Source organism: Plecotus auritus, assembly GCF_963455305.1.
Source record: "Plecotus auritus genome assembly, chromosome: 5".
Taxonomy (NCBI): Eukaryota; Metazoa; Chordata; class Mammalia; order Chiroptera; family Vespertilionidae; genus Plecotus; species Plecotus auritus.
Window position 1 is genome coordinate 124,235,709 of NC_137776.1, and position 12,990 is coordinate 124,248,698.

Consider the following 12,990-nt stretch of genomic DNA (forward strand, 5'->3'; position numbering starts at 1 on the left):
ATTACAGTCAAAATAAATAAAGCAAAAACTTCAAGGAACAATAGACAAATCCACAATGATAAATGGAGATTGCAAGACCCCTCTCTCAATAATTGATACAGTAAGTATACAAAAATCTATAAAGATACAGAATATTTTAATAATACCCTCTACCAACTTGTCTTAATTGACATTTATACAATACTCCACCCAATAACAAACTGATCAGAAAAATTTAGAAGACACAAATTCGTAGAAAATTTAATTATTTTTAAATATACATAGAACATTTATTATACCATATTCTGGGATGTAAAGCAAATTTCATTAATTTAAAAGGATTCAAGTTATATAAAATGAGTTCTTTGACCAAACTGGAATTATATTAGGAAAAGAATAACACAAAGACATCTGGAAAATCTCTAGATTTTTAGAAACTAAACAACTCACTTCAAAATACAGGGGTAAAAAGGGAAGTCGGAGGGAAATACGTTTTTTTAACTAAAAAAATGAAAACACATTTTGGTATGCCACTAATACTGAGGAAAAATTTATGTCATTAGACACCTATATTTGAAAACATTAAATGTCTCATATCAATGACCTCAGCATAATGAACTAGAAAAATAAGACCAAATGAAACATAAAATAGTAGGGAAAAGTAAATGAAGATGAGGAAAATAATAAAAATAGAAAACAAATCAATAGAGAAAAACCCATGAAACCAAAAGCTACTTCTTTGAGAAGATCTATACAATTGATAAACCTCTAAGAAGATTGATCAGGAAAAAGAATGAATAAACAATCAAAACCAGGAATGATAGAGGTGATATTATATGTTTTATATAATGAAAAATAATAAGGAAGCATTATGAACTACTTTATGATAATAAATTCAAAAACTTAGATGACATAGACAAATTCATGAAAGACACAAACTACCAAAGCTAACTCAAAACAAAATAGATAACCTGAATAACTCTATATTTATTCAAGAATTTAAACTTGTAGTTAAAAATCTTCACATGAAGCCAATTCAAAGTCTGGATGGCTTCACCGATGAATTCTACCAAACATTTAATGAAGAAATCATTTATAAACTCTCCCAGAAAATTGAAAAAGAAGGAATATTTCACAACTTATTCTGTGAGACCAGCATTACTCTGATACTAAAACTAGACAAAGATATTGCAAAAAAAAAAAAACCTACAACCAATATCCTTCATAGACAAAGATGTAAAAATTCTAATCAAAACTTACCAAATTGAATCCAACAATGTAAAAAAAAAAAAGGGAATAATATATTATCACCAAATTGAGTTTATCCCAGAAATGCAAGGTGAGTCTAACATTTGAAAGTCAATCAATGTAATTACCACATTAACAAATTAAAATGAAAAACCATATGATAATTAGATTTAGAGAAAGCATGTGACAAAAGCCAACATCCATATTTGATAACAACTCAGCAAATAAAAATATAAAAAGAACATCCTCAAGGGCATCTACAGGAAACCTACACCTAACATCACAATGGTGAAACATCAAATTATATTTTCCTAAGGTCAGGAACAAGGCAAGAATATCTGTTCACACCACTTCCATTCAATCTTGTACTGTAGGTGCTAGCCAGTGTTATTAAACAAGAAAAATAAATAAAAAGCATCCTGATTGGTAAAGAACTATCTTTATTGGCATATGACATGATTATATGTGTAGAAAACTGGTGTTTTAAACTGTGTGTTTTAAAAAGCTACCGCAACTAATAAGTGAGTTTAGTAAGGTTGAAGAAAATACAAACATACAAAAATCAATTTTTAAAAAATACTAACAAGGATCAGAAACAAAATTTTTAAAATAGTGCAATTTCAAAAGAGCATCAAAAATATGAAACTCTTAGCATAGGCTCTGACAAAATATGTAAGGCCCGTACACTGAAAACTACCAACTATTTAGAGAAATTTAAAAAGACCTAAGCAGAGAGTTACAGAATGTTTAGGAATTATGAAACAACATTAAGAGACTAATTCTCTCAAAATAAATCTATAGATTAAAACACTCCCAATTGAATTCCTGCACACATCTTTTTTAATTGGCAAACTGACTCTAAAACTCATAAGGGATAGCCAAATCAATGTCCTTCAAACAACAGAATAAATAGGAAGAATCACACTTCTTGAGTTCAAGACTTACTGTACAGCTATAGTGTTAATGATGGTACTGGCATAGCAATAGACATATAGTTAACTGGAATAGAACAGAGAATCCAAAAATAGACCCATACAGGTATGGCAACTGATTTTCAACAAAGGTACAAAGGCAATTCAATGGAGAAAGGACAGTCTTTTCAAAAAATGTGCTAGAACAATTGAATACCCAGTGTGTCAGCCTGCAGACTGAAGAGTCCCAAGGCCAAAAACTGAACTTTATTGCATATCAAGCACCACATACAAAAATTAACTGAAAATGAAACATAGACTAAATGTAACATATAAAATTATAAACGAGAAAGTTTCTATGATCTAGGTTAGACAAATATTTCTTTAAAACAAGAGCAAACGCATAATCTACAAAACACACACACACACAAACGATGAAGCAAATTCAACTTTATCAAGATTAAAAATTGCTGCTCATCCAAAACACTGTCAAGAAAATGAAAAGACAAACCACATATTGGGAGAAAATATTTGTAAATGATACCTCTAATAAGGACTAATAGCCAGAATATATAAAGAATTCTCAGGAACTCAATAATAAGAAAACAAATAACCCAACAAGAAATGGATAAAATATTTTAATAGAAAATTTTGCCAAAGAATATATATGGATTCTACATAAATCCATGAAAAAAAAATGCTCTACATAATTCATCATTAGGGAATTTCAAATTAACACCCAGAACAAGCTACTAGTATGCCTATTGGCAAAGCTAAATAAAAGACTGACCTCACCAGGTATTGGCAAGGATGCAGAAGAACTGGAAATCTCATACACTGCCAGCAAGAATGTAAAATGGGCCACCTTACACCTGTTGAAGTAACTATTATCAGTAAGACAAGGAATAACTAGTGTTGGGGAGGATGTGGAGAAAAAGGAGCCCTGGCGGACTGTGGCAGAAATGTAAATTTGGTGCAGCCACTATGAAAAACATTATGCAGAGGTTCCTTAAAGAATTTAAACTAGAGCTACCGTATGTCCCAGAAATCTCTCTTTTGGGTATCTACCTGAAAATTTTGGATACACTATTGGTAAAGATGTAGCTACCCCTTGTATTTGTTGCAGCATTTTTCACAATAGCAAAGACATGGAAACAACCCAAGTGCTCTTTGATGGATGATTAAAGAAGATGTGGTACATATACTGGTATATACAATGGAATATTACTCAGCCATAAAAAAAAGATGAAATAATGCCATTCGTGACAACGTGATCTTGAGAGCATTATGCTAAGTTAAATAAATCAGAAGAAAAAGAACAAGAATCATGATTTCACTCATACGTGGGATATAAAACAGGAAGCAACAAATGGACAAACAAAACAATTTAAAAAACTTATAGACACAAACAAAATGGTGGCTAATAGAGAAACGTTTGTAGGGGAGTTTGAAGAGGACATAGGGATTTTAATACATGGTGATGGAAGGAGACTATGCTTCAGTTGGTGAGCATACAATAGAGTATACAGATGTCATATTATAAAGTTGTACACCTGAGTTTTATATACAGTTATTGAACAATGTTATCCCAATCAATTTAATAAAAAATAAAATAAAATGATACAACCTTCTGAAAACTGACAGTTTCTTTAAAAGTTAAAAATACACCAATGATTCAGCCATTCCATTCCTAGGTACTTACCTAAAATAAAACAAATGAAACGACACATCCATATAGATTTGTATACAGATCTTGATAGCAAATTGCCAAAAACTGGAAACACAGTGTGTACCAACAGGGGAATGCTGGTGGACAACAAACCATAGTGTATCCATACAATGTAATACTCGGGAATAAAAAGGAATGAATTGATACATGCTATAGCATGGATAATTCAAAATAATTATGCTGCATGAAAGAAAAACACATTTAAAAAATGGGGGTACCACCCTAGCTGGTTTGGCTCAATAGATAGTGTGTCAGCCTGCAGACTGAAGAGTCCCAAGGTTCAATTCTGGTCAAGGGCACATGCCCAGATGGCAGGCTCAATCCACAGTAGGGGGCATGCAGGAAGCAGCCCATCCATGATTCTCTCTCATCATGGATGTTTCTATCTTTCTCGCCCTGTCCCTTCCTTCTCTGAAATCAATAAAATAAAAAAAAATTTAAAAAGGGGATACCTACTGTATGAGTCCATTTACACAAAATTCTAGAAGATACGTTAATTTTTTGTGACAGAAAGTACATCACTGTTTGTCTGGTGACATTTGGTGCCAGGAAGGACAGGGAGGGATTGCAAATGGTAATGAGGAAACTACAATGATGATGTGTGTACACATATGTCAGAACTTATCAAAGTGTATACTTTAAAGATGTGCGGTTTACTGTAAGTAAATTATACCTCAAAATAACATAAAAGCACAACAACAACAAAAAGAAAAGACTGGGACAAGAAGTTGCTGTTTCCTTATAAATCTTTATAATTTTTTTAACCGTGCAAAATTATTATCATGTTAAAATTAAAAATAAAACAAGAGCAAGGACACACAAAAGTAATAACAAAAGAAACAAATCTTTTCTTCAAAATTTTTAGCTGAAAATCAGGTGCCTACAAAGGCACAAATTCTCTCCAGCCATCCTGGAACTATTTACTTCCTACTGAATTCCTAACAAGAATGCAATTATAACACATAGTAAATAAAAATATTCAACCTTAGTGTTTGAATAAGCTATCACTGATATGTCACCAAAAGAACATGAATTGCCATTAAGTGATTTTTTAAGCAATAACAGATTTGTGTTGATCTAGCCACAACCTTGTTTATTTTTACAGGGACTGCTATAGTAGGTAGTAGGAATCATTAAGTAGGTGATAACTCCTAGTGGTTAAAACCCCAATACTCTACTTCCTTACCTGGGAGCAATTTGGGCAATGGGATGAATTTGGGTTCAGCTGATGAACTGAAGGTGGTATCAGTAAAATAATCAGTTTCATTGCAAACCTAAGTAATGAGCTACCTTCAAGTTTCACAAGGAAAGAAAATAATCTTGCAAGTTAGGAGGGTGATTCAGCCAGCACAAAAGCAGAAATTCCATGAAAAGAAAGGAAAAATGGTAGGATTTCCAAATAATTTTCATTTGCATTTAAATCATTCTTTAGACTTTTGGAGAATAAAGCTCAGGTGTAATTCAATTTAGTGAGCCAGAAGCTCTTGAACATAGGTCCTCCTTTTATTCTGGCTCATCTATGTATATAAAAGCCTAAGTGACTGAATGACCGGTTGCTATAACGTGCACTGACCACCAGGCTGCTGATGCTCAACACAGGAGCTGTCCCCTGGTGGTCAGTGCACTCCCACAGCCAACCTCCCGTGGCCCCCATTGCCAACCAGGCCGAGGGACCCCACCCATGCACGAATTGGTGCACTGGGCCTCTAATATATTTATATGGTCTGATAACTCTAGTAGTCATGCCTTCATGGATGAGTGTTGATTTAAAAACTGTTTAAGGAATGTATAAGTTCCAAACCATTTCAAATTATTTGGTATTGGCTATTGGTGATAGAATGATTTCTTGATATTATGTACCCTCAAATTTCTGGTCTGTGTAATCACTGATTAGACATAATGCCCACGTGGTCTTAAAATAAACTAAGTGAGGACATTAGAAAGTGGTGCAAGGTCAGCTGCTTCTGAGCAACACCTGAGTAAGTTAATTGTAAAGTATTGCATTCTAATAGGAGACAGGACCATCTACCACTTCAAACTCTTTTCTATCTTTTCCCTGACAAGTTTAGTCAGGCTCCTCACATGTGGACAGCAGCCCTGCCAAGTGGAACTAGAAAAAGTCATTTTGAGTTAAACAATAAACCACTTCCAACATAGGCTCATGCACACGCGCACACACATACTCGCACATACACACGCACATACACACGCACATACAAACGCACATACAAACGCATGCACGAGCTCAAATCTGCTTTCATCATCTTCTTCCAGAAGATAATTGGTTGACAAGCAAAGCAAGGAGGAACAGGTGTGTAATGGCAGGAAAATCCTGAACATCCAGAAAGCACCAAGTGACTTGAAATAGGTCTGAAAAGGCAGAGTGGGCAAGTATAAAAAACGAAACAAAACAGACCAAAAAACACACACACACACACAAAAAAAACACACATAAGTATAAGAAACTCATTATGCATTTTTGCTGGAATCAAATATTCTCAGATATTTTACCAAAATTTCAGGGGTAAGAATTTCTACCCCTGTGGATATTTGGAAACAAGACAAGGCATTCTGTCTTGATTTGGGTTAGATGTCAACCTGCCTAGGTGAGGAAATGGAGTTAAGGGTCTTGACCACAATGACACAGCTAGTGAGAGACAGAGCCAGGACTGGAAACTCCGAGTTAAAGATGCTGCCTGGAGCCTGTCTCTTAGGCCCTCTTTACTGTTCTCCTTTGAGTTCCCTTTTGGGATCATGATTCTATAAGAACAGATTTTTGCACAGTGGTTTTCAAGCCAGCTGCACCATGAAATCACCTGGAGCTTTATAAATTCTGATACCCAAGCCTCACCCCATACCCCCAAGGCTTCTGATGCAATCTAGCTGGGGTGTGGCCCCAGCCAGGGAGTTCCAAGAGCTCCCAGGGGCAATCCCAATAGTGTAGCCATGGAGCAAAGCATGTTGGGAATACAGCTTGCTGATAATTAAGGCACGTTTTTGCAATGCTTTTCTTACACTCCAGTCTAAGCAGGTGTTCCCTGTTGAAAATTTCTATTCCTTGGTAGGCTAGCTCTTGCTGGCCATCCTGCCCTGGGTGGTTCTTAGCCATCATTCTTAGCCCTTGCTCATCCTCAGAAAGTGCACCACTCCAATCAAAGTGACCATTAAAATAAAGATCCAGAAACAAGCTTCTAACGTTAAGTAAAAGCGAGAGAAGGAAATCCCCCGATTTGGACGTCTCCATAAGCAAAACAGAGGAAAGGGAGGCTATCTGGCCATAATTCCGGCCAAGAGTATTTGGGCATTTTCCCAGAATTACCCAAGTAATACTGTGAAGAGCAAATTTATGTAGGCTAAATTATGTACAAACTGCCTAAATGCTGAGCTTTAATCAAAAGTTACCTGACTCTGGAAGCCTGGATGCCAAAGACACTACACGCATCGGGGGTTTGACTAACACCGGCCCTTGCCTAAGCAGCTCCCTCCAGGGTCCTTCAGGAATAAACCGTGGCCAAGCTGGCTGTGAATTAGACACTCTCCCAGAGCCCTTCAGTGCCGCCTCCGGGCCTGAGCAACCCACTCCGGAGAACTCCCCAAGTCCTACACCCCTTCTGGCTCCGAGACCTAGGAGAATCCAAGGGGGCGTGGTGAGGACGCGTCCTCGTGCACCCGCCAGAATCAGAGGCACCAGGGAGCCCACCTGGTCTGGCGTCCGCACCTCTTACCCCGCTCTGCTGCGACCCAGGGACGCGGGGGCCCCTGCGTGACGATGTCCTAAGTTCACCGGTCAAGGAAAGGACGAAAGGAGTGTCCCAGAGCCCGAGCCTCCCAATGCGGCCTGAGCCTCCGCCACGAAGAAGAGAAGGGGCTCCGCGAAGGATCGTCCCAAAGGGGTGCAGGGTCTCGGGCTCCCTGGGAGAAGGCCGCACCCCGGCTCAGGCGCCGCCTCCTCGCCCCGACTCTGCCCAGCTGGAGGCAGGACCCGCGCGCGGGCGGGAAGTCGGAAAGGGGCCCCAGGAGGCTGGGCTGAGGCTCAGCGCGGATCTGACCCCGCCAGCCCCGAGCTCGCCGCGAGGGGCCGCCTTAGCCCCAAACCCGCGCCACCTGTCCCAGCTCGGGTAGCAGCGCAGTCTCAGGATAGACCCTCGCTGGAGAGAGCGCTCTCCGCCAGAGCGCAGACTAGAAAAAATGCCAGGAGAGGGAGGAACGCCAAACGCGCAGACCGCCCTACCTGTCCGGCGACAAATAGCAGCCACCAGGTGCTGCCGAAGATGCGGACCAAGAGCGCCGAGTGCCAGGGCGCAGCCAGGCGTGCCATGGTCCCCCCGCGGGGAAGAGGGGGCAGTCCCAGGCGAGACCCCTTCTTGGAAGCTGTAGCCGCTTCCCTTGCGGGCTGCGGAGGCTGGACTCCCGGCGTGAGTCTGCGGGGCAGGGTTGCGCTGGACCGCCGCGTCCTCTGAGCCTCCCTGTGGCCGCGGAGCCCGGCTGCTTTAAATGGGAGCGCGTGCGCTGGGGGTGGGGGCCTTATTTGTGAATGTGCTGCTTGTCTTGGCTCGGGATGGTTCGCGCTCCAACCCCCACCCCACCCCACCCCCAGCACCCGCTCCGGCTCCTGCTCCTCCCCTCCTGGGTCAGCCCAGTGAAGGCGGGGAGCGCAGACACCCAGCCGCCGGGGCAGCGACCGCGGTGCGCGTTTCGGGGGAGCGGGGCTACCTGCTGGCTTCTATTTATTTATTCTTTTTAAAGGGAGGGTCCGGCGCTACACATCTTGCTCGTGTTTGGAATGCCATCCTGCCTGCCCTACGTGAATGCTGGATGAGAAGGGAAAGCGCTTCAGGACTCTGGCGCTTTCTCGGGAACGAGTCCGCAGGGCCCTTCCCTGTGCGTTTTGCCTGGAGCCCTGGAAGCCACGGAAGGGTCTCCGAGGACTGGGGGAGAGTTTGTGCGTGTGCGGAGAGGCTCGATGATGAAGAAACTGGCGGGACAGCGGGGCAGAGCTGGACGTTACCCTGTGCTAGCCTGTCCCTGGGGACACAGATTCTCCCTTGGAGTTAATTTGTTTTGCAACCTGAGTTTAGGGAAAGAGGATTCGCTCTAGATCAGCGGGAACCCAGGACAGCTAAGTATGGACGCAATGAACCAGGAGCCAGTGTCACGCACAGGGAGCCCAAGAAATGAGTTCATTGAGACTGACTTCACTGGCTGTCTTCTTGTGTCACTGGGTTTCTGGGGGCAAGCCAGGGTGCCCCTTCTCTGGGTGTGGGCCACGCTCTCATTACTTACACTTGAACTTTCAAGCTTTCTCCCTACCTTTCTGCCCTTTTCTTTGCCATTGGGATCCAGGCTCATTTCTTCCTGAAAACCTGGCGCTCCAGAGCCAGTTTCCCAAAGCATCTTTATAAGAAAGCAAATACCCCACCCTTCTTCCAACGGCCTTCCAGGCCACTCCACCCCTCTGGAACCTTGGCAGGGAAGTAAGCAGAGGCGGGGAGCTGGCCCCACTTCAGTAAACTCCGTACGATAAGAGGATTCAGCGCAGCGCTGGTGAAATAACTTTTGTGAAGTTCCCACGTGCAAGCATTGGAGTGAGCCCAGCATAAAATGAAGACGCCGCCATACTCCCTAGCAACCATTCATTCAGTCCACATATTCCTGAAGCCAACGGCTGTGTTTAAACGTTGCAGCCCATCAGTGACCTAGACCGAGGTGGATCCTGCCTGTTTCAGTTGAGTTGCGTAAACAGACCAGACACAAACTGCTGACAATGAGAGGCACGGCCAGGGCAGAAGTGCCTTTAGGAAATGAATGTATATGTGCCCGCAGCAGCATTTGTGTCCAGAATAGGGGGGTTTTGTTCTTGTATATGGTAAAGGAGCTGCTTCTCAGAATTCGTCTGTTTACTCATTATGTGCATATTTTTTGAATTGCCAAGATATAAACAAAAACAAACAAAAAATAGAAGCAGACCAAAAAAAGTCTCCCTTTGATCTTAAGAGTCCCAGAAAATAAAAATTGGAAAGTCAAAATCTTTAGAGATTTTTTTCAAGGGGTTTTTAGGCCAGTTTTTCCATTTGAATTGGTAAAGAAGAAAGGCTAAGATATTAAAAACCAAACAAAAAAATACAAACAAAAACCACAGGAGCTGGAAATAGGAAAGAGTTCCTATGGAGGGTTGCAGATGGCTCAGTCTTGCTGGGACATTTGAGCCACAACATTGATCAACAAAAGGCAATACTGGGCTTGGTGGGTGCTGCTCCTAAATGGTGGGGTGGGGGAGGTAAAGCACCAGGCTGGAAGAAAGGACCCACATTGGTGTGCCAGGTGTCAGTGCTAGGCAATATTAACTGAATTAAATCTTCAAACAACCCTCAAATAGGTACAGATCACCCCAACAGGACACCATAAGTGTCACCATAGCATAGTTTTCACCAGCCTTCAGTGAACACTACCTATCAATCTCCCTGGTCCACTTGAGAATCCTGAGGCTCAAGGGCTATTTTCCCCAAATTGGAATAAGACCCAGGTGGGGAACAAACACAGTAAGAGAATTTCAGGATTGAAAGGGAACTCTAGCCCAACTACATACTCCAAACCTTTAAGAACTTTTCCATCTATAGTTCAATAGCCACATTTTAGTTTACAAATGGGTGAAGAAACCAAAGCCCAGGAGCGTTACCTGACTTGCCCAATGTCTCGCACTTTAAGATGCAGAGTGATTGATTTCTACCTCAATGTGGTGAGGAAAGAGTGAGCTTCTCTTCTTTGAACAGTTAACAGAAGGAAACAAGAATTTAAAGCTTAGTTAAGTGTAAGGTAAAAATGGGGTAGAAAGCCCTAAAGGAGGAAGACCAGCTAAGAAGATGCTGCTGTAAACCAGCCAGGTGATGACGGTTCCATTACTGGAGATGGGCTTCAGCAACTGAAGCAGTGGGTGCTGGGAAAACCAGAGAGAGGGAAGAAAGCATTATTTGTTCTGTATAATCTGGGAAGATGGCACCACCTTAGAGCATCTTCTTACCAGAGGTCCAGCTCCAGATCCTTGTGTCTGGCATCAGATTCAAATGTTAGCAATTTGTCTGAATTTGTTGGTTATTCATTGTTTGCTTACAAATCTACAGAGTCTTAAACTAATTTCCAAATAATATACATCACTGAGAGTTTAAGAACTAAATGAATGAGGTGAAAGAAAGTATTGTCATTATCCACTGCAGATCAAGTTTCCTTGATGCTGCAAAAAATATAGGGAGGATGCTTTAAAACAGATGGTTTTACTTAACAGCTTCATGACCTCACTGTGACACAAGGACTAAGAAATGTCACATTCCTCAGGTACTAGGATCCACATGGAGTTTCAAAAGAGCCCAACAACTACTGATGGCTCTTCATCTCACCCCAGTCCCAGTCTTGCCAAAGCCTCTGCTTTGGGCCACAAGCCCTTTCATCTGAGACTGGCATCAGGAGTCAGACCTATGAAAGAATCATTCATCTGACACGTTAAAATACATCATTCTGAGACTAACTCTAACTGTTGATCACAGTGGCACTTCTACTCCATTGACTGCTCACTCTTCCTGTCCCTTTTTATCCAGAATGTTTTAGGTTCCTTTTTCAGAGCCCATCATTTCAAAAACACTTGTTCCAATACCCTACACTCCCTTGTGCCTTGATCTTTTCTTGACACTTCAACTCAAAATAAGTATGTGCTTTCTCAGTGCCTGCCCTACAGGAGCCAAACACTGCGGGGGCAGCCACACAACAGGGCAGATAAGTGTCACCATAGCTTAATTTTCACCAGCCTTAAGTTGGCTTTCAACACTGCCCATCAATCTCCCTGCTCCATTCACTCGTCTTGCTGTTGACCCTCTAACAGGGGTGGGGAACGTCTGGCCCAAGGGCCATATAAGGCCCACAAAATCCTTTGGTCTGGCCCTGCCAAGGCATTAGGGGTGAGTTAATTAAATGTTAGACTAAATGTAGCAGGCTAATTTTTAAGTTGATAATTTTGTCTGGCCTGTGAATGATGTTATAAATATCCAAATGGCCCTTGGCAAAAAGAAGGTTCCCCACCTTCTGCACTTTCTCCAAACCTGCAGCTCCTCCATTACTCATTTCTCCTTCAACAGATATTCAGAACTCTGCCTTTCAAAGAAAACCTAACCAACTAAATGGGAACAACTACAACTTTACCTTTTCCAACAAATCTACTTATATCTGCAACCATCCTGCCCTTTTGTTTTCTAAGGCCAGTCCCTCCACATGCTTTGAATCTAAATCTCCTCTTGCCTTCTTCAACTACTTAGAAAACTTACTACAATTTTCCCTTCTCTCTGCTCTATGGTCCACAACTCCCTGTAAACTCTATCCTATCTTTCAATATTCAGACATGCTCCGGCCTCCCCATGTATGAACAAAGAAATGAGTATCTCTCCTTCAACCACTTCCACCTTCTTTCCTTCACAAGCGTAATTCTTGAAGGTTTATTTATACTCCATATTACCTTCCTCCCTTCCTAATTAACCCTCAACACATTCAACTCAGAATCTGGCCATCACCACTCTCCAGAAATAGAACCTACTACCCCCAGTCACCAGTTCCCCCCACACTGTCATATCCAATAAACATGGGTGGGTCCTCTTCTTACTTTTCCTACCTAGCAAAACCATGTGTCATGGTCAATCATTCCTTCCTTTTTGGATACTTCTCAGACACTGGCCTGCTACTCTTAGGAACACTACTCTTATACATGCCATCCTCTTCCCTCCCAATCCCCTTATCTTCACAAACTACAAGCTCTTTGGGGACAGACATTATATGTTATTGACCTTCATCCAAGTTCTACAAATGCCCTAGGAACATAGAAGTTACTAAAAATAAAAAATAAAATACATGACTGGCTGACCATTTAAATGAATGGACAGAATCCACTAACAGAATTGGAAACTCCTTAATCATGTAAATTCGTAACCAAACTTCAAGTAAAAATTCATGTCATATAATTATTGAACAGATAAAACATTACAATACCCCTTCCTTCTTCTAAAAAATATAATGAAGTTTGGTATAGGACTGATTATGTTCCTTATTATCACCTTGAAGTTTCCCCAAATCAAAAAGTAAATAACA

The 12,990-nt window shown here is 41.3% G+C and overlaps 1 protein-coding gene across 1 annotated transcript; it reads left to right on the forward strand.

Moving 5' to 3' along the window:
* The first annotated feature begins 7,903 nt into the window (after positions 1-7,903).
* LOC308247870 (uncharacterized protein) lies at positions 7,904-9,889 on the forward strand. The gene is made up of 2 exons (XM_080667640.1): positions 7,904-8,282; positions 8,614-9,889. Exons 1-2 carry the CDS (start codon positions 8,139-8,141, stop codon positions 8,920-8,922), a joined length of 453 nt encoding a protein of 150 aa, XP_080523766.1. The 5' UTR covers positions 7,904-8,138; the 3' UTR covers positions 8,923-9,889.
* The last annotated feature ends 3,101 nt before the right edge of the window (positions 9,890-12,990 follow it).